Source organism: Drosophila montana, unplaced genomic scaffold, assembly GCF_035044405.1.
Source record: "Drosophila montana isolate Dmon_TW-CO22-7 unplaced genomic scaffold, ASM3504440v1 contig_2192_1, whole genome shotgun sequence".
Classification (NCBI taxonomy): Eukaryota; Metazoa; Arthropoda; class Insecta; order Diptera; family Drosophilidae; genus Drosophila; species Drosophila montana.
The window spans coordinates 556851-574688 of record NW_026997087.1 but is presented as its reverse complement, the minus strand read 5'-3'; the positions used below and the strand labels follow the sequence as shown (position 1 = coordinate 574688).

General features: G+C 43.3%; 3 protein-coding genes across 4 annotated transcripts; 1 reads left to right on the top strand and 2 right to left on the bottom strand.

The window, feature by feature from the left end:
* Nucleotides 1-3278: 3278 nt before the first annotated feature.
* On the bottom strand, nt 3279-17767 carry LOC135427712 (dynein axonemal heavy chain 2). 2 transcript variants are annotated; one of them, XR_010436118.1, is made up of 7 exons: nt 17622-17767; nt 16859-17566; nt 14007-15868; nt 13266-13947; nt 8014-8075; nt 3929-4342; nt 3279-3298 (listed from the first exon to the last, which is right to left on the bottom strand). XR_010436118.1 is itself a non-coding variant. In XM_064681309.1 (5 exons), exons 1-5 carry the CDS (start codon nt 17683-17685, stop codon nt 11945-11947), a joined length of 3696 nt encoding a protein of 1231 aa, XP_064537379.1. In that variant the 5' UTR covers nt 17686-17767; the 3' UTR covers nt 11209-11944. The 2 variants fall into 2 exon arrangements, 1 of the variants encoding a protein (XP_064537379.1); XM_064681309.1 differs by lacking the exons at nt 3279-3298; nt 3929-4342; nt 8014-8075 and adding an exon at nt 11209-12324.
* Pvf2 (PDGF- and VEGF-related factor 2) lies at nt 6691-8173 on the top strand. The gene is made up of 4 exons (XM_064681313.1): nt 6691-6694; nt 6836-6904; nt 7198-7663; nt 7724-8173. Exons 1-4 carry the CDS (start codon nt 6691-6693, stop codon nt 7818-7820), a joined length of 636 nt encoding a protein of 211 aa, XP_064537383.1. The 3' UTR covers nt 7821-8173.
* On the bottom strand, nt 8670-11103 carry Ugt307A1 (UDP-glycosyltransferase family 307 member A1). Its single transcript, XM_064681310.1, has 2 exons — nt 10442-11103; nt 8670-9792 (listed from the first exon to the last, which is right to left on the bottom strand). Exons 1-2 carry the CDS (start codon nt 11101-11103, stop codon nt 8913-8915), a joined length of 1542 nt encoding a protein of 513 aa, XP_064537380.1. The 3' UTR covers nt 8670-8912.
* Nucleotides 17768-17838: the final 71 nt, after the last annotated feature.

The window sequence follows — 17838 nt, the reverse complement described above, 5'->3', positions numbered from 1 at the left end:
GTCGACTGCGAGATGCCCTGTAAGGGCGGGCTTGGGTTGACATGGAAGAAAGCTGAAAAAATTGTGTTTAAACTATGGATGATTGATTAATTGAGATTGATGACTGATTGATTGATAAACTGACTGACTGACTGATTGACCTACAGACTTAGTTTTCATGAGATGCGCCTCAAAATCGCTTTCACTTGGGAATGAAAATCCACAATTCTAGGCACATCATTTTATTCACACTACAGTGAAATCGATGAAAAGGGTGAAAGGCAAAAATGAAAGTGCAAATATAGCAGGAAGAAAATTGGGAAAATTGTGTGTAAATTGCGGCTGATTGATTGATTGATGACTGACTGATTGACTGAATGACTTATTAACTAACGGACTAGCTTTAGTTATCATGAGATGGGCTTTCAAATCGTTTTCACTTGGGACAGAAAATCCACTCTTCTAGGTGATAATGATTATAAGGGCACATAATTTTTTTCTCACTACAGTAAAATCGAAAGGATGAAAAGCTTAAATAAAAGTGCAAATATGGCAGGAAAAAACTTGTGTGTAAATGGCGGCTGATTGATTGATTGATGACTGACTGACTGATTGATTGACTGCCCTATTGATTAACTGACTATCTTTAGTGCTTTTCACTTGAGACTGAAAATCCAGCCTTCTAGGTGAAAATGATTATAAGGGCATATCATTTTTTTCACCCCACTGAAAAGGGTGAAAGGCAAAAATAAAAGTGCGTTAAGCACTCAATGCACAAGCCAATATACCCTCCATAACGCACTGCGTGTAGGGTATTACTTTATAAATGTACATGCTATATAACTTTATGCGGTCAGGCCATGGAAAATGCAAGAGGGAAAAAAACCAAGTTAAATGTGGGCTGGCAGGCAGCTCGGTGGCAACCCTAAGTGCCATATGCAACATTTCGATTCCAACTTCTGTCGGAGTCGCATTTCAATTTCAATTTCACACACACACACACATATTCACACATTCACTCACATTCGCTCACACATTGCAGGCGGACTATCAACCGGATCAGGTGCCCGGCATGCTGACCGCCCAGAAGCAACAGGAGGTGGGCAGCCCGGAAAGGGTGCAGAGCAGCCAGCTTCAGTACATGCAGCAGAGGAACGAGTCGCAGAGGCTGAGTAAGTACACGATTTACTTAGGCGCCGGCTCTATATAGACATTATATAGAGTCCCATGTACGATATGCACACGCATATCGGGGGAGAATTGTAATTGGTCTGGAAATAGAGCAGGCGCCTCGGGCACAAGATCATCACGTTCTGGCCATAAAAAGTGTGCTAAACAGAATGGAAAATGCAAAAACTTTGTGTTGGCATTCCACATTTGTGCTAAACACAATGTCGGAATCAGCATATTTTTCTTGTTCTTTATGGCCCTGTCGGGCTGGGGGCCAGCTGGACTCCGTCTGGGCTCTGTCCTGAAATATGCCTTGGCACGTGACTGCAGAAGCTGCAGTTGATGAAAGGGCTGGCTGCCCGTCAAATCCAGTTAAGGCAACAAAATAAATAAATAAATAAACCAAAACGAGACACTTTCTAAATGGCTGTGGAACGCACCGAAAGAAGTTGCCGAGCAACTGGCTTCCTCTTTCTTCTGGCTTTTTTCATGCCTCACCCCGAAAAACTTAACCAAATGCCAGACATTTTCTCTATCTCTCTCTCTCTCTCTCTCTCTCTCCCTCTCTCTCTGTCTCTTGCTCTCTAAGCCCATCTTTTGCTCTGCACTTTCGTTGCAATTAAAACGAGTTAACTTGTCAACGTTGTTAAGTTGCTTTTTTTTCTACTACTCTTACTCTAACTACTTCCCAATAGAGTATCTACAATAATGAGTATCTATTGCCCCAAAAATATTCTTTTAACTTTTTTAAAGAGTTTTTATCTTGGCACATTTTAAAGAAGTATTTCAAAGATGTATTTGCAGAAGTATTTGCTGAACTATTTGCAGAAGCATTTGCAGAATAACTATCTTTTTGTCGCTTGACACATTGAGCGCGACATTTTGGGCTCGAGCTTCCGTTAAGAGAAAATATGTTTTTTTAGGCTTGGAATTGGTTTAAGGAGAATTTGTTTTAGAGAGAATATGTTGTAGTCCCCTAAATTTAAATTGCCTTTTTGCCTTTTTCAAGTTAGTTTTGAGAGAGAGTTTTAAGAACTTCAGACTTAAAAGCAGGAAATATTTAGAATAATAAATAAAATGAACATATATACAGAAAAATATATAAGGAGATAAAATATGTTTTTTAGGCATAGACTTATCATTCTTCCAAGAGAATATGTTGTAGTCCCTTAATTTAACTAAATCATATGCTCTTGAGATTTAAAAGGAGGAAATATATAGAATAATATAATATGTAATATAATTGTTCTCTTAAGATCAACTAGCTCAGATATAACATCCATAAACTAAGATATAAACCCTCAACAATATTTATTGATTGCCTTAATATTCATTCGCCTCTTGGAAATCTTTTAGAAAGCAGAAAGTGTATTTAATATTCGTACTTGATTTGTTGTTGCTGTTGCGGCTGTGGTATTTTAGACTTGTGCTGATCTTACCAATTACTTCATTAAAAGCCCGCGACTATCGGGCATGCAAGCGAAGAAGCTACAACAACAACAACAACAACAACTGCAACAACAACAACAACAACATTTGCTCATTGACAATGAAATGTGAGCTCATCGCGTGTATCTTTTACATTGCCACTTCCATTCGGCTGGAAAATTGCCGTTTAAAGCGCGTGAAAATTGTATATTATTTTTTTTTGTTTGGTTTCTCGTTAAGACCTGATGCCCTTTAAAAATGTTTAAAGGCGGGTATGTTCGGTTTTAGCAGGCAGTATAAATATGAGAGTAGCTTACCCCATCTGGCATATTCATGACAATTGCAACTCGCGCAAATCAGAAGAATCAATTTCCTAGTCCATTTCTTCGTCTAAAACTGTTTGATTTTTGATACACGTTTTCCTTTTGTATACTATTTGTGCCATCTGAAAATTGTAAAATATATGAGTATTAAAAAGAAGAGTCAAGAGTCTGAACTTGCAGAGTTAATGTATATTACCTGGAAGAGAGCTTAATGTGCATCCAGGGCGTCTTAGACTGAGGAGAATCCGCCCTGCTGACCTGCCCACCAGATGGCTGTGAATCAATAGATAAATATAATATGAATATATATATATATAATATGAAGTAATAGATATACATAAATACACTTGAATATAACCAATATATGAAATTTGCTATTGATTTATGCTTTGAGTAAACTGAAAATTAAAAAATTTAAAGTCTTACATTAAAATCCTTTTTCGTATAGGGCATCTATTAGTCGTACATTCTAGATTGATTTTTTGCGATTTGTTTTATGCTTCGGGTAAACTGAAAGAAAATTTAATCAAAATTCAAATAAAAATGTTGTCAAAAAATAAAAATATATTACGTACAGGGCATCTGCTGGTCGAGCACTCTGGATTGAATTATTTACGATTAGTTTTATGATAAGCTGAAAGAAAAAGAATAATAAAAAATAAAATTCAATTAAAAATATACCTAAAAACTATATAAAGACAAAAATATATTACTTACAGGGCATCAGTTAGTCGAGCACTCTGGATTGAATTTTTTCGATTCATATTATGTTTTGAGTTAACTAAAAAAATAAATGTATTCAAATTCGATTAAAAATGTACCTAAAAATATATAAAAATGAAAATATCTTACATACAGGGCATCTGTTAGTCGAGCACTCTGGATCGATTTTTTGCGATTAAAATTATTTTTTGAGTAAGCTGAAAAAAGAAATGTATTAAAATGTAATTTAGGTTTTACTTATAAATATAAACAAATAATATGTTCACTTTGCAAGTTGGTACAGGGCACCTGCTAGTCGAGCATACCTGATTGATTTGTTTGCCGTAAACCGTTAAGCGCGTGTGGACAGCAGCGACGTCACCGCAAATGAAAGTGTGTCACTAAGCCTGGGAAATTGTTAACTGATATGCCTCGATGTTGTTGTCGTTGTTGTTGTTGTTGTCGTTGTTGTTGTTGTTGTTGTTGTTGTTGTTGCTGGGGCTGTGGCTGGACTTGCCGGCAACTGTTTAAATGCGTAATGATGCAACAATTTTCTTATCACATTTTTGTTGTCATTGGCAGCGAATAAGTTGAAAGTCGACTCCCGGCTTCGGCTTTGGCATCGACTACGTCTCCGTCTTCGCCTTTGGCTACGTCTCTGCCTCCGTCTCAGACTCCCTCTTTGTCTCCAGCTCCGGCTCCGCCTTTGGCTTTGGCTTTTGGCTGCCTCCGATCGATTCCTATAAATTGACTCCTGTTTATTGGCATTTGCCAAGCGACATGTGTTTGTTTATTAACCGTTATCTCAAATGTTTGCTCAATGTTGTCGTTGTTGTTGTCGTTGTTGTTGTTACTTATTCAATTATTGTGCATGCAATTTTCATATGCAACTCCATTGGCATTGGCAAGCCTTGGAATGCCATGGCACAAGCCTAACTATCTGCCATCTATCTATCTATCTCTCCAGCCAGCTATCTGCTTCTTTGATTTATGCTGTGTGACTTGTGGCAGATGCTTCATGGAATTAATACCAATTAAAAGTAAAATAAGCAAAATATTTGAGCTAAAATGTTTCTTGGAATCGATTTCTCTGCCCGCGCCTCTCCTCCAGAACTGCGATAGTAGGTTTTTCTTCATAAAATTAATTATACTCTACACACAACACTTCACAAATGCACATTTATTTTTAGCACTTATCAAAGTGCTGAATGCAACAATTAATTGAATGTCACAGCCTTCAATAATCATATTTTTTTTATTTACATTCATTTCAAAGTAGTTTTTAATAGACTTATCGCGCGCGTTTTTCGCGCGTTTTTTCGCCGCAGTTCAGTCAACTTAATTAAAGCTTGCCGTTGCACTCTTCAATGCCATTTTGCGTATGTATTTGTGTGTTTATGTGTGTGTGTGTGTGTGTGTGTGTGTAGGTAATCCATTTAATGAATCAGCGACAATTCGCAACGCTAGCGTTTTGCTGGCGTTTTCGATCGCACGCGTTTTTGGTCGCCCTCCGCAGGCTGCGAATTTGTTGACACTCGCTGTCTTTCATTTTGTATACACTTGTCGCGAGCTTCTTAATTATGTCAGGCTACATGTGAAGCAATGATAAGCGCAGTGAAATTCCTTTTAATTTAATCATGCGTATTTATGGAATTATTTTTAAGTAAAAAGTAAACAAAAAATAAGTCAATCGGAATACATTTTGTTTGTTCCGATGAAGTACAATATCCTGCTTGGAAGGCTCGTATTGAGCACATATTATTCAAGTCATTTGTATGCCCTTATAGTCCGTAAATTATGGACCCATAAAGTATATACTATATATTGTAGATCAGATCGGATAACCATATTATATAGCTGCCATAGGCACGAAAAGTAGATTCTTGTAGGATAAAGATATCAAGATATCTTGCCCAAACCAGGAATTTAATATTCAGACTATATTGCTTACAAAATCTTATCAAGAATGCAGTACTATATTATAAAGGTCTATGGAAAGAATCAGTCGAAAAATCTGTTTGGCAAAATATGCTCTTTTAAAAGATATTTTCATCTTCATGAGCTTCACTTGCTAAGTACATATATTAAGGGGTATATTAACCAACTGTTGTGTTATTTGTAGTACATATATCTGATCCCTATATCACTGAGGTATTAAAGAAACAATTGTCCAATAATGAAGATATATCTTGTCAAGATATCTTAGCTTAATAATAGCCGAAATACTACGTTTTTTAATATCTTACTTGCTGGCGTCGGCAATATCATTAAAACACAATTAAAAAACAGAATATCTGCCAAGCATATGATAAGGTTGACAAAAAAAACAATGATTTAATCGACTCACCTGGAATTCGAACCGGCATCCTTTATCCCTCTTCCGAAACTTGCTCTTCTTTCTTGCCTTGCTTTGTTTCAGCGTCAGAGTATTCACTATTCAGTGCATGCAAATTCGCATTTTTTGTTTGTTGTAACTTTTTTATTGATCAGAAGCAGTTTTGCACCTTTATTGCCTGAACATTGTTTACATTAAATGTTGTTGTTGTTTCTGCTGTTGCTGCTGTTGCTGCTGTCGCCAAAAGCAATAAAAAAAAAAGGAAACGCAAAAATTTTAGCGTACGCAGTTTTTATGCCACAGTCGTTATCAGAGTTGTCCTCGTTGTTGTTGTTGTTGTTGCTGCTGCTGTCTGTTGCAGATGCCGACAAAACTGCACCCAATAAAGTCATAAAGTTGCAAAAGCAAACAAATCAACCAGATGTAAACACAAAGTGACGCCCCCTTCGCCCACCCACGGAGCACAGAGCAGAAGCCACTCTCAGGAATCCGGAATCACAATCAGAACGAGCATCAGATCGAGCAACTGCCATTTGGCCACTCACTGGCATACATATGTATGTACATGTATACACACATGCACACATGCAGACATGCAGGCATGCACACATGCACCCATGCACACATGCAGACATGCACACTTGCAGGCATGCACACATGCAGACATGCACACATGCAGACATGCACACATGCAGACATGCACACATGCAGGCATGCACACATGCACACATGCAGGCATGCACACATGCACACATGCGTATGTCATAAACGCCGCACGATTGAATCATCAACTTGGCAGACAACACGGCAACAGCCTCAGTCGCAGCCCTGGCCCATCAAATGCCAACACTCAGCCGCATGAATTATTCAGTGTGCCCAATTTGTTATTGCCCCACAGCTCCTCAGCAGCAGCAGCAGCAGCAGCTTCTGCCTTTGAACTTGCCTCCCCCTCCTTCCGCCATTTGTTGTAGGTGAAGTCAGGCGCAAATTGCTGCAGTTAGCCGTGACCGTGGCATGTTGCATGCAACGCCCACACAAAGTCATTAGTCGGCTATAAAATGCAAACTGCAACTGAATTCCGCATGCCTCCAAATAGATATATCTTCTGTGTAGGTCATCAATAAGGATGTAGGGTATATCAAAAAAAGGTGGCAACTGGCTTTAAATAAATTAAGCCCAGGTCGAGGACCCTTTTAAACCCCTTCGGAATATATTCTCTTCCATTAATTAAGCCCTTTTTCGGTTTCATCCTATTTGCAGGGAACTTGGCCCAGATAAATTTTGATAGCATCGAGAACGAGCCGCTCTGCAAATTGCCGCAGCCGCGAGTCATCCGGATGAACATCGAGACTTCGAAGACATATCGGCCGCATGTCGCGGTGCTGCATCGTTGCGATGAGAACAGCAGCTGCTGCCCCATGACGATGGTGTGGGTGGCCAAGAACACGACGACCGTGGAGAAGGTATTCCGGGTGTTCTTTTTGGGCAATGGGAATGGCCAGCCCACGATAGTATCGCTGACCAATCACACCGAATGCCACTGCATCAGTCGGGCCGCCCAGCGGCGCAAGCGCAGCTCCCAGTGCCAGTGCCCCAAGCACTTCATCAACTTTGGCGTGCAACAGGGTGGCGCCCCGACCAGCTGCCGCTGCGACTGCCACCTGAGCAACACGACCTGCCAGCGCATGAAGAACGGCGACGAGGGATTCGCCGTGTCCGAGCTCAAGTCAGTCAATCCGCATTACTTTCCAGCCAAATCAAAGCCTAATCCTGTGTTCCCTTTTAGATGCATCCGCAGCAACGCGTGCAGTCCGCCCGTCTGCAACTACGGCCTCTTCAATACAAAAATCGGACGCTGTCCGCGCCAGCTGGGCTTCGGCTAAGCCCCACGCCCCCCCCGGTGGCAGCTGCTGTCCTTCAGTCCAGCAAACCAGAACTGTGTATACATTTAACTATTACCACGTACATACATACATATACTACCTAAATGCACAACACAATCAAACATCGTCCATTGTGCGGTACAGCGGGCAGTTCATCTAGCCAGAAGCAATCCAAATCTCATAATATACTTACATGGCACAAGGTGCTCCGGTTCAGGTTTTCATATTCAATGTTTTTCCAAAGCTTTTGAAAATCTGCCAAAAGATACAAAATTAAACAAAATTAGTATGCTTTCGAAAAAGGAAATATACAAGAAAAATTTAGATTTAAGGATACTTTTTGAAAAAGAGATATGATTTTTAAGAACGTTTCTTATTTTTTCTAAACATTTAAAAACCTGCCATAAGTTAAAATATAAACAAAATCTATTTGCTTCCGAAAAAATTTGAATATTTTAGAACAATTTATATTTTAGTGAACTATTTTTTTAAAAAGAGAAATGATTTTTGGAAACGTTGAAGTCAAGTTAACAAAATTAGTTTGCATTCGAAAAAAATGAAATATTTAAGTTGAATATTTTTTGAAAAGAAAAAATTTTTTTCAAGAACGTTCCTTTCATCTGAAGTCTCAAGTTAACAAAATTAATTTGCCTTTAAAATATCAAAATATTTTTTAGAAAAGTTTATATTTAATTTGAATATTTTTTGAAAAAGAGAAATGGTTTTTAAGTATACCCAAAATGTCTTTATAGAACAATCATTTTGTGTATACTCAAAAAACATTTCAATTTTTCAAAAAATATTGTCCATAAATATAAACTTATCGTTATTTTCATTACACATTTTGTAAATTTAACTTAAAAATCATTTTCAATGTTCCTGATAAGGAACAGCACATGCTTCTGGGGATATGAACTGCCATTGTATCGATATTTAAAAACATTTTAAAAAAGTTTCGGTATTGAAAAAGGCCGAGCAAAAAGTATTGAAACCAACTAACATTCAATTGTACTTAAGTTTCGCGTTTAAGCTTCAACTCTAAACTTATATATTATAAATAATCTATATATAAATTACGATTAAACGATACAGCTAGTCAGCGATCGCAGATGTGTCTACTCTATGGCCCGATCCAAGGTTCAGCCAAAGGGCCGCCGCGCCAAGCAGGCCCAAGCTGCCGTAGACGACGAGCCGCACGTCGAGCAGCTGGCGTTGCCAGATGTTCAGCTGGCGGGCGTTGCCAGCCAGATGCTGGGCGCCTCCATGCCTGATCACATACTCCAGCCAGTAGGCAGCCAGTGCGCTGGCATTCAGAGGACGATCCCTATAAAGCTGGGAATCTCTGCGGATGCTCTGCCGAAAGCTGGTTTCATCGAGCAGCCTTTTGATGGCGCCCAGCAGCTCCGCTTGATTCGTATTGCCCAGCTGCAGGGCCAGGCCCCAGCCCTTGGCCTGCATCTTGCGCAGATTCGGACGCTGATCGCCGAGCAGAGGCAGGCCCAGCAGAGGAACGCCATGGTAGAGCGCCTCGCTGAGGCTGCCCTTGCCGCCGTGCGTGATGAAGAGTCGGGCGAGCGGCTGCGCCAGCAGCTGTGCCTGTGGCCACCACTCGGAGAGCTTGATGTGCGGATGTGCCGAGCTAATATCCCGGGCATGTGCCCCATCGTAGGTCCAGTAGATATCATAGTCCGGCAGCTGAGCAAACGCCTCCACAAAGCTGCGCTCCACGTGGAAGGGCAAGGTGCGCCAGCTGAAACGCGTGCCCAGGCTAAATATGATGAAGGGCCGTTCAACTAAGCCTGAGTCAAGTGCTCCGGTCGTCTGCTCCACCACGATGCCGCCAATGTCCAGCATGCCGGGCAGCACAGGGGCAATGGGACCCTCGCTGATCATATGATGGTTGTTCAGGGCCAGAACCACGCGACGACGCATTGCCTCAAAGCTGGGATAGCGGGGCGGGGGAAAGTGGATGCTGGAATGGGTGCAGCGATGGGAGAGTTAGTCAGACAAACCAGGAGATTATTTGGATTAATTCAAAACAGCAGCTCGACTGGAAGCTACCCCGTAAAAAGTTTATTTCTGGAATAACTTTTTTTTCCTCATCCAAACTTTATAAAATTAGATTATATAAATCCAGGAATTATGCGTATCCAATTAGAGTGCTATAATCGAGACTGCCCGACTCAAAGATACCCTGCAATATGCTGCGAGCTGCTTCTCCTTAATATATGCTTATTTTATAAATATCTTATATTTCAGATGTGTGTGTGTAAGCCTTCATAGCTGTGCTCAACAATCTAAGCCTTAAATCGATAGTTATCGATAATTATCGATACTTATCGATTTTATTGACAACTTAAAATAAACTGGTTCCGCAGAGCAATATTCGTTGAGTTTTTGTTCACTACGATTTGGTAGAGAAATTCGTTCTGTCCATAGCAAATCTCTTGAATAAAGTCTGAATCGATATTTATCGATTTTATTGACAATTTGAAATAAACTTGTTCAGCACAGCTAATTTCAGTTGATTTTATACTGGTTTGGTGGAGAAATTCTTTCTGTGCGTAGCAAATCTCTTGAATATATTCCGAAAACTGAGAAACTGAGTCAGTCGAGCTCACCTGTAAATCCTTTGCATGACGCGCCTGGCGAGCAGCTCCGACAACTTCTCCCAGAGCCCAAAGATGCAGCCGGCAAGTCCAGTTCTTTGCTGACTGTCATAGGGCTGTGGCACATACGAACGCTCCTCGGGATTGCCCAGCAGGCTGTGCACAAAGCCAATTGGCTGCTGTGTGCTTATTATGGCCACGGGACACGCAAAATGTGCTGCCACGCCCAGCAGATGATCGTTGAAATGGTAGCCGAGCAGCATCAGATCATAGGGCGTTGTAGGCGTTGCCTGCATAAACTGTAGCCAGGCAGGCTGGCTCAGCAGCTGACCGGAGAGCTCCAGGCGTGCGAGCGTCCATTGCAGGCGACTCATAAAATTGGGTTCGAGGAGCAGCTGCTCCTGCTTGGGAAGTTCCCACGGCACCAGAAAGTGGGTAATGTTCGCAGCCAGCCAGTCATCCTCATGCTCCAGCGGCAATGTGGTGACCAGCGTCAGCTGGTGGCCACGCTGGAGCAGCACACGGGCCACCGCCAAATGGACGAGCAGCTGCGACCGATGCACGCCCACAAACACGCCCAGTATGTGGCTGCCGCCGACCCCAAGAGTCCAGCAGGCGAGCAGTGCGAGTGGATAGCCGACAGCCCAGTTCATAACTGACGGGCCCCACATCATTAAGTGCCCATTAGCCTAGGCCGTAGCCAATCCATCATGCTGATAACATGCCCACAATATACTTGCATAACCAAATCAGAGCGAAAGTCACAGCAAAATGCCATATTAGAAGTCCATGAGTGAGTTTTATCAGACAAAAAACATAACATAACAAATAATGAGTTACATTCGGCTTCTATTTTCATTATTTGGGTAATCAAAATGCATTTACGTTCATTTCGCTGGGGAATTTTAACACCCTGTTGCTCATGCTCCAATTAAAGTTTACAAGTCTTATTACTTGAACCGCCTGGCAAAATTTACCAGCCAGTTTATCTACCTGCTTTATATTTTATCAGGGAACTTTAGCCGGTTGCTCATGTTTACAGCTAAACTCAACTTCAGTTTGTCAAGTTTTGTTAATTGAACCGCCTGGCAAAATTTACCAGCCAGTTTATCCACCTGCTTTATATTTCTCTGGGAATTTGAACAACATGTTTTTCATGCTCCAATTAAAGTTTATAAGTTTTATTCCTTGAACCGCCTGGCAAAATTTACCAGCCAGTTTATCCACCTGCTTTATATTTCTCTGGGAATTTTAACAACATGTTTCTCATGCTTCAATTAAAGTTTACAAGTTTTATTGCTTGAATCGCCTGGCAAAATTTACCAGCCAGTTTATCCACTTGCTTAATAATTCTCATAATAAAGTTTAAGGGTTCTAGAAATTCTTTGCTTCATGTCGACAATAGATCAGATTTTACTATGTGCTTCTCATTATAATCTCCTTCCATATTTCTCATTTAAATGTGAAGTAAAAATGTTGCCAATAATATCTTTAAGTATTTTTGATTTTGTCCGATTATTTTTTGGGCATTTTTGAGAAAAAATCCTCATGGAATTCTCGCAATATCAACTTAAATTTGTCCGCTTGCTGTGCTAGCATTTTTTTATACTCATCCCCCTCGTTGTCAAGCATTTCGTCGGCCTCGCCCAGGGTTTGGATGTAGCGCAGCCAGTTTTGCTCCAGTTCGACGATCTGTTGACGCGTTTCTTCCGCCAGTGTGACCCGATACTTGTGCAGCAGTACGAACAGCTCCAGCATGGGCGTGAACCTAGACTGTTTCAATGGCAAGGCCTTGACCAGGCGCTCGAACAGCTGGTTGGCCAGAATGGATTCACTTTTTGTGCGTGGCACACGCATCACTTTGCGCTCATTGCGTTCCATATAGCGATAGACGGCTGTACGGGAGATCACATAAAAATGTACAATAGCTTAACCATGAATTCCAAAAATGGTCTGTCCAATTTGCGAAGAACTTAAAACAGGACTCCAATAAAAGATTTTCGATAAACAACCAAAAAGATGCATTAAATAAATAAATTGTATACAGCTGCTGGATTTTAGCCGGCGACTTCACGCTTGTTAGCTCAACGCTGCAGAGCACACAACAAAGTATGACTCCGTTTTCCACCAATTTTCCACCCTTACAGGTGAAGTTTACCGAATCCTTGCTTTAGTGTTCACCTATATTACAACGGGTAACTTCTTACTAGCTTATATAATTTAAGCTGCGCGCTATTCATCAATCAGGCAGTCAGTCTATCAGTCAACATAAATAATCAATCAGTCAGTCAGTCTATCAGTCAACATAAATAATCAATCATTCAGTCAGTCAATCGGTCAACATGCAATAAATTAAAGGTATATATAGGTACACATATGCACACTGAATTAAGTCAATCAGCCAAATAATTAATCAATCAATCAGTCAGTCAATCAGTCAATGCAATAAATGTAAAGCATATGCATTTACATGCACTGAATTAAGTGAATCAGTCAGTCAGTCAGTCTATCAGTCAACATAAGTAATCAATCAGTCATTCAGTCAATCAATCAGTGCAATAAGTTAAATATATATAGGTACACATATGCATACACTGAATTAAGTCAACCAGTCAGGCAGTCTATCAGTCAACATAGTAAATCAATCAATCAGTCTGTGAATCAGTCAACATAATTAATCAATCAGTCAGTTGGTCTATAGGTACACATATGCACATACACATGCACTGAATTAAGTTAATCAATCAATCAGTCAACACAATAAATCAATCAATCAGTCAACATAATTAATCAATCAATAAATGAAAGGTATATATAGGAACACCTGCATACATACACTGTATTAGGGCCGTTGCATGATCCAGCAGAATCTTAATGTTCAGAGCCTGCCACTTCTCGATCCAGTCCAGGAGGGTGCTCTTGATGGGATTCTGATTGATGAGCACAAAGTGCACATGGGCAATGGCATCCACAAAGGTAATGTCATCGGCCAGCGAGCTGTAGTGCTCGATGCCGCCCTCGAAGACACCCGCTGTCTTGGCGCTGGAGAGCACTCGCTGGGTGAATGCCTCCTCTGTCAGCTCCCAGAGCGCATGATGCTGCTGCCAATGGCTCACATACACGTCCATTTGCTCCTGCTGCCGGGCAATCTCTGCCTCAATGCGGCGCACCAGCTCCGAGCATTCGGCATCCTCGCGAAACGCTCGTGCGAAATTCGGACGTCTCTGCGCCTTCGGCAGCTTTAGCTTGTAGCCGAGTCGTGGAAACTGATCCACCAGGCTCTGGACGCGATCGACTGTGCCGCGCAGAACGGCGCCAATTGTCGGCATGTCGGGTGTGAGCACAATCCGAGACTCCTTTACATCCGATTCCATAACCAGAACGGGCGCGGGCGCCATGTCCTCATCGCAGTGCAGAGCAGCCAGCAGCAATTCCAGGGAGCTGCGCGCGCAGCTGACAAAAGCGCTAGCCAGCATGTCGTCCAGGACATTCACATATCGATGCCACTCGCTCGCCAGCTGCGAGCAGAAAATGGGATTAATTATTGATAATCTTTGATAGCAAGAGATCTAGCTACCTCGTCTTTAACCTCGTCGAACTCAAGGGACACGGCCAGCAAGAGCTCGACAATAGTGTTGTAGTACTTTCGCAACGCACTGTTGCCGCGACTCAGGCAGCTGCTCAGCTGCTGCTCAAAGGCGGAGATCTCCACGGCGCCAGCGAAGTTCAGGCGCAGCATGGACGTGTCGCAGATGCGCTCGCAGCTTCGCACAATCTGGCGATTAGCGCGCTTGTATATCTGGATAATCTGACGCAGCTCCTCGAGATGCTGCACACAGTCCTCCAGCCATTGGGCGTAGCCATCGCCCGGCTCCACAATGGCGCCGTAGGTTAGCTTGTAGATGCCCGGCGCCAGCTGGCGATCGAGGGCCTGGATCAGTGGGCGGAACAGCTTGCGCTCCCGCGCCGTCAAAGCGTTCAGCAGACGATTGTAGTCCAGGCACAGCTGCAGCACGCTGTGGCACACCAGGCGCAGCGTCTCGTGGCGCTCGTATAGCCTGCGCATGGCCATGGGAACCGCAAAGCCCAAACGCTCGAAGTGCTCGGCCTCCAGGCAGATATGCAACGCGCTGGCATCCATGTTGCATTGGAGCAGGGCCTGCGGCTGCCTGCTGCGCAGCAGCAGATAACGCTCCAGTTTCTGGCAGAGATTGGGCCCGCAGTCGGCGTACAGCTGCTGCCAGTTCTCGTAGGAGAGACGCATCTGCCGCTCGAACTCCGTGCGCAGCAGCTCGAACTTGGCGATAACGGCGCCGGCCTCTGGCACAGGCGGCAGCCACGCGGCGCTGCTTGTGGCCAGGCGAGTGCGCAGCCAGGTCAAGCGCTGCAGATTGATACGATAGGCCAGTGCGTGAGAGACGTGCCGCGGCAGCCAGGACTCGTGCTGCTGGCGACGCGACTGCAGCAGCTGCCGCGTCGTCTCGTCCATGTCCTCGCCGAACAGCTGCCACACGTGGCCCACCTGCCGCAGATAGCATTTGCGCAGCGTGGCATGGTACGAGAAGTAGAGCAGCACGTTGAGCGCCTCCAGTGCCTCCTCCACGTTGCACACGCGCTGGAACACGTTCGCAATGAGACGCTGCTGCGTCTCCTCCAAGCGCTGCACTCGGCGCCGATAGCTGGCCATCTGATCGTACCACTCGCCACGATGCACATTCAACACGAGCTGCTGCGTTTTGCAGCTGCGCAATTGTTGCAGCGTCTCGAGAAATTGCTGTTGCACGGTGACTGCAATCTTCTCCAGCTCCTCGCCGCTCGTGCCGCCGAATTGGGTCTGCGTTTGGGTCTCCTGCTCGTCGAGGCGTCCAAATACAATCATCGCCTCGCATATGTCCTTCAGATCGGCGAGTCGCTCCATGAACGCGTGCACATGATTGAATATGATGCCCAGGTCCAGTTGCCAGCCGCAATTCTCCTGCAGCCGGCACGTATGCTCCTTGTAGGCCAGGCAACAGTCCAGCGACAGATCGCACAGCTTGATGCCCAAGCGCGGCTGATCGGCCAGTATCTTGTCCAGATCTATCTGCGCCGTGCAGTACTTGATGATCTGATTGCTCAGATTCCGAAAGAGTATGGTGATCCGATCTGGGCTCTGGTAGTGCTCCGAGTTCATCCAAATGAAGCGCAGCAGGTGTATGATATGCGGCAACAATTGCGACACGGTCGCCGGCGACGCGGACTCATCAATTTTGGCACAGGGCTCCACAAGCAAATGCAGATATTTTATGTTCGACATGGCCAAGTCCTGCTCCAGCTTGGCGGCTTCCAGCAGCTCCTCGATTTGGGGCATGTGCACTGATTGCCACTGGCGCAACACCTTGAAGATGCGCTGCACATCGAACTGTTCCAGCTGCGAATTCAAGCCCTGCAGCACCTCCACTGCAAGGAAAAACAAGTTTCATCAGCAGTGCTCGATTGTACATACATGCATGCATGTTTTATTTGTATAGTAGCACACATGCATGCGTACATGCCAATATATGTTCATACATGCATACATATATGTGCACATACATACACATAAATACATGCACGTAAGTAGGTATACAATTTTGCATATATAAATATATGCATGCGTATATATACATATGTTTGTGTGCATGTCTGCATATATATGTATGCATGTTTGAATATATATGCATGCAAGTCTGTTTGTATTTATGCAAATATACATGCATACATGCATACATACATACTTACATACATACACACATACATACACACATACATACATATATATACATACACACATACATACATACATGCATACATACCTACATATATACATACCTACTCACCCCTGACTTCAACGCCAACCCTAGACATAGGTCAAAATTTCCCACCCCCATAACTCGGTCAAATATCATCCGATTTTCATAAGATTTGTCTTTTTGTTCTTGATTTGTCATCTAGATCAATTTGGCATCTAAATCTGGAAACATTTTTTTGGTCGAAATTCATGTGGAAATGGTACCCTCAAATATCCTATATAGACATAGGCCAATATTTCCCACCCCCAAAACACGGTCAAAACTAAACCGATTTTCATAAGATTTGTCTTTTTGTTCATGGTTTGTCCTCTAGATCAATTTGGCATCTAAATCTGGAAATATTTTTTTTTGTCGAAATTTATGTGGAAATGGAACCCTCAAATATCCTATATAGACATGGATCAAAATTTCCCACCCCTATAACTCGGTCAAGTCTCATCCGATGTTCACGAGGTTTGTCTTTTTGTTCATGGTTTAACCTCTAGGCCTCATTTTGGCATCTAAACCTAGTAATTTATTTTATACGTACGACGGGCAAGGCCGGGGCATACCCGACAGTAAAATATAAATAGAAAACCGAAATATATATTGTACTCACAGCGATAGACCCAGAACTCGTACTCATCGTTCATTGTGGCCAACTCGTTGGCCGCCATCAGAGTGCGATCGCCTAGGACGGTGCGTATCTGGGTTGTCCAGTAGACGGCAATGCTTTCCAGACTCTTGAACAGCGGCCTGTCACAGACAATTTGCTCGCCGCCAATCTGATGCAGCACAAATGGCACATAGAGGGCCGATATGCCGCCCATCTTGGAGTTCATGGCAAACAGAAAGGCCAACAGCTTGTCGAGGCTGGCGCAGAAGCGGGCGCGCACCGTCTGGTTCCAGTCTTTGTAGTTGCGAAAGATGGGCGCATAGAAGCGCTCCAGCAAACGCATCCAACAGCCATCGACATCGCTGTGTATGGTGCCAAAGTGAATCTCGTCGTGGAAGCCATCGACGGTGAATATCTCGTTGGGCTCGCCGCGAAAAAAGTAGCTTATGTCATCCACCGGCTTGGTGGGAAAGCCCAGATAAGCGGTGAGGGTATTGTCCGCATAGAAAATGGTCAGCAAGGGCTCATTGACCTCGAGCAGCCAGCGGCGTATATTATCCAGCGATTCCTCATGCCAATCCTGTTGATTCAGCGAGTACAGCGTGGTCATGCGTTGTATAGACTCAAGCAATTGATTGAGATCTTCATCAGTATATGTTGGACGCGGCGTTGGCGGACGAATCTCCTCCTGCTTTACCTCCACCTTGTGCTCTGTGTGGGATAGTCAACGTGAATAATAGCGTGAAGCGTTAATGTTAATAATTACCCTCATCATCGGATAAATCCGAATCGGTTAGCCGTTCGTCTTCCACAGCGCTGGAGGATGTCATTTTTTACTTTTCACATTAGCACACAAAATAAAACCACGCATCGTTTCTAAGGTAACTGCACTTCAAAAACCGTTAATCCAGCAGCTGACGCTTACAAGTCTTTTACAACACTCAAAAGTATTGTGATAAATACCTATCGATATATCGGGTAAA

Coding starts and splice junctions, on each gene's coding strand:
- LOC135427712 (XM_064681309.1), bottom strand. CDS start 17,685: ATGACATCCTCCAGCGCTGTGGAAGACGAACGGCTAACCGATTCGGAT. Junction 15,869..16,858: donor CGAGTTCTGGGTCTATCGCT/GTGAGTACAATA, acceptor TTTTCCTTGCAG/TGGAGGTGCTGCAGGGCTTG. Junction 13,948..14,006: donor TCGACGAGGTTAAAGACGAG/GTAGCTAGATCT, acceptor TTCTGCTCGCAG/CTGGCGAGCGAGTGGCATCG.
- Ugt307A1 (XM_064681310.1), bottom strand. CDS start 11,103: ATGATGTGGGGCCCGTCAGTTATGAACTGGGCTGTCGGCTATCCACTC. Junction 9,793..10,441: donor GTCATGCAAAGGATTTACAG/GTGAGCTCGACT, acceptor CACCCATTCCAG/CATCCACTTTCCCCCGCCCC.
- Pvf2 (XM_064681313.1), top strand. Junction 6,905..7,197: donor CCCTCCTTCCGCCATTTGTT/GTAGGTGAAGTC, acceptor TCCTATTTGCAG/GGAACTTGGCCCAGATAAAT. Junction 7,664..7,723: donor TTCGCCGTGTCCGAGCTCAA/GTCAGTCAATCC, acceptor GTTCCCTTTTAG/ATGCATCCGCAGCAACGCGT.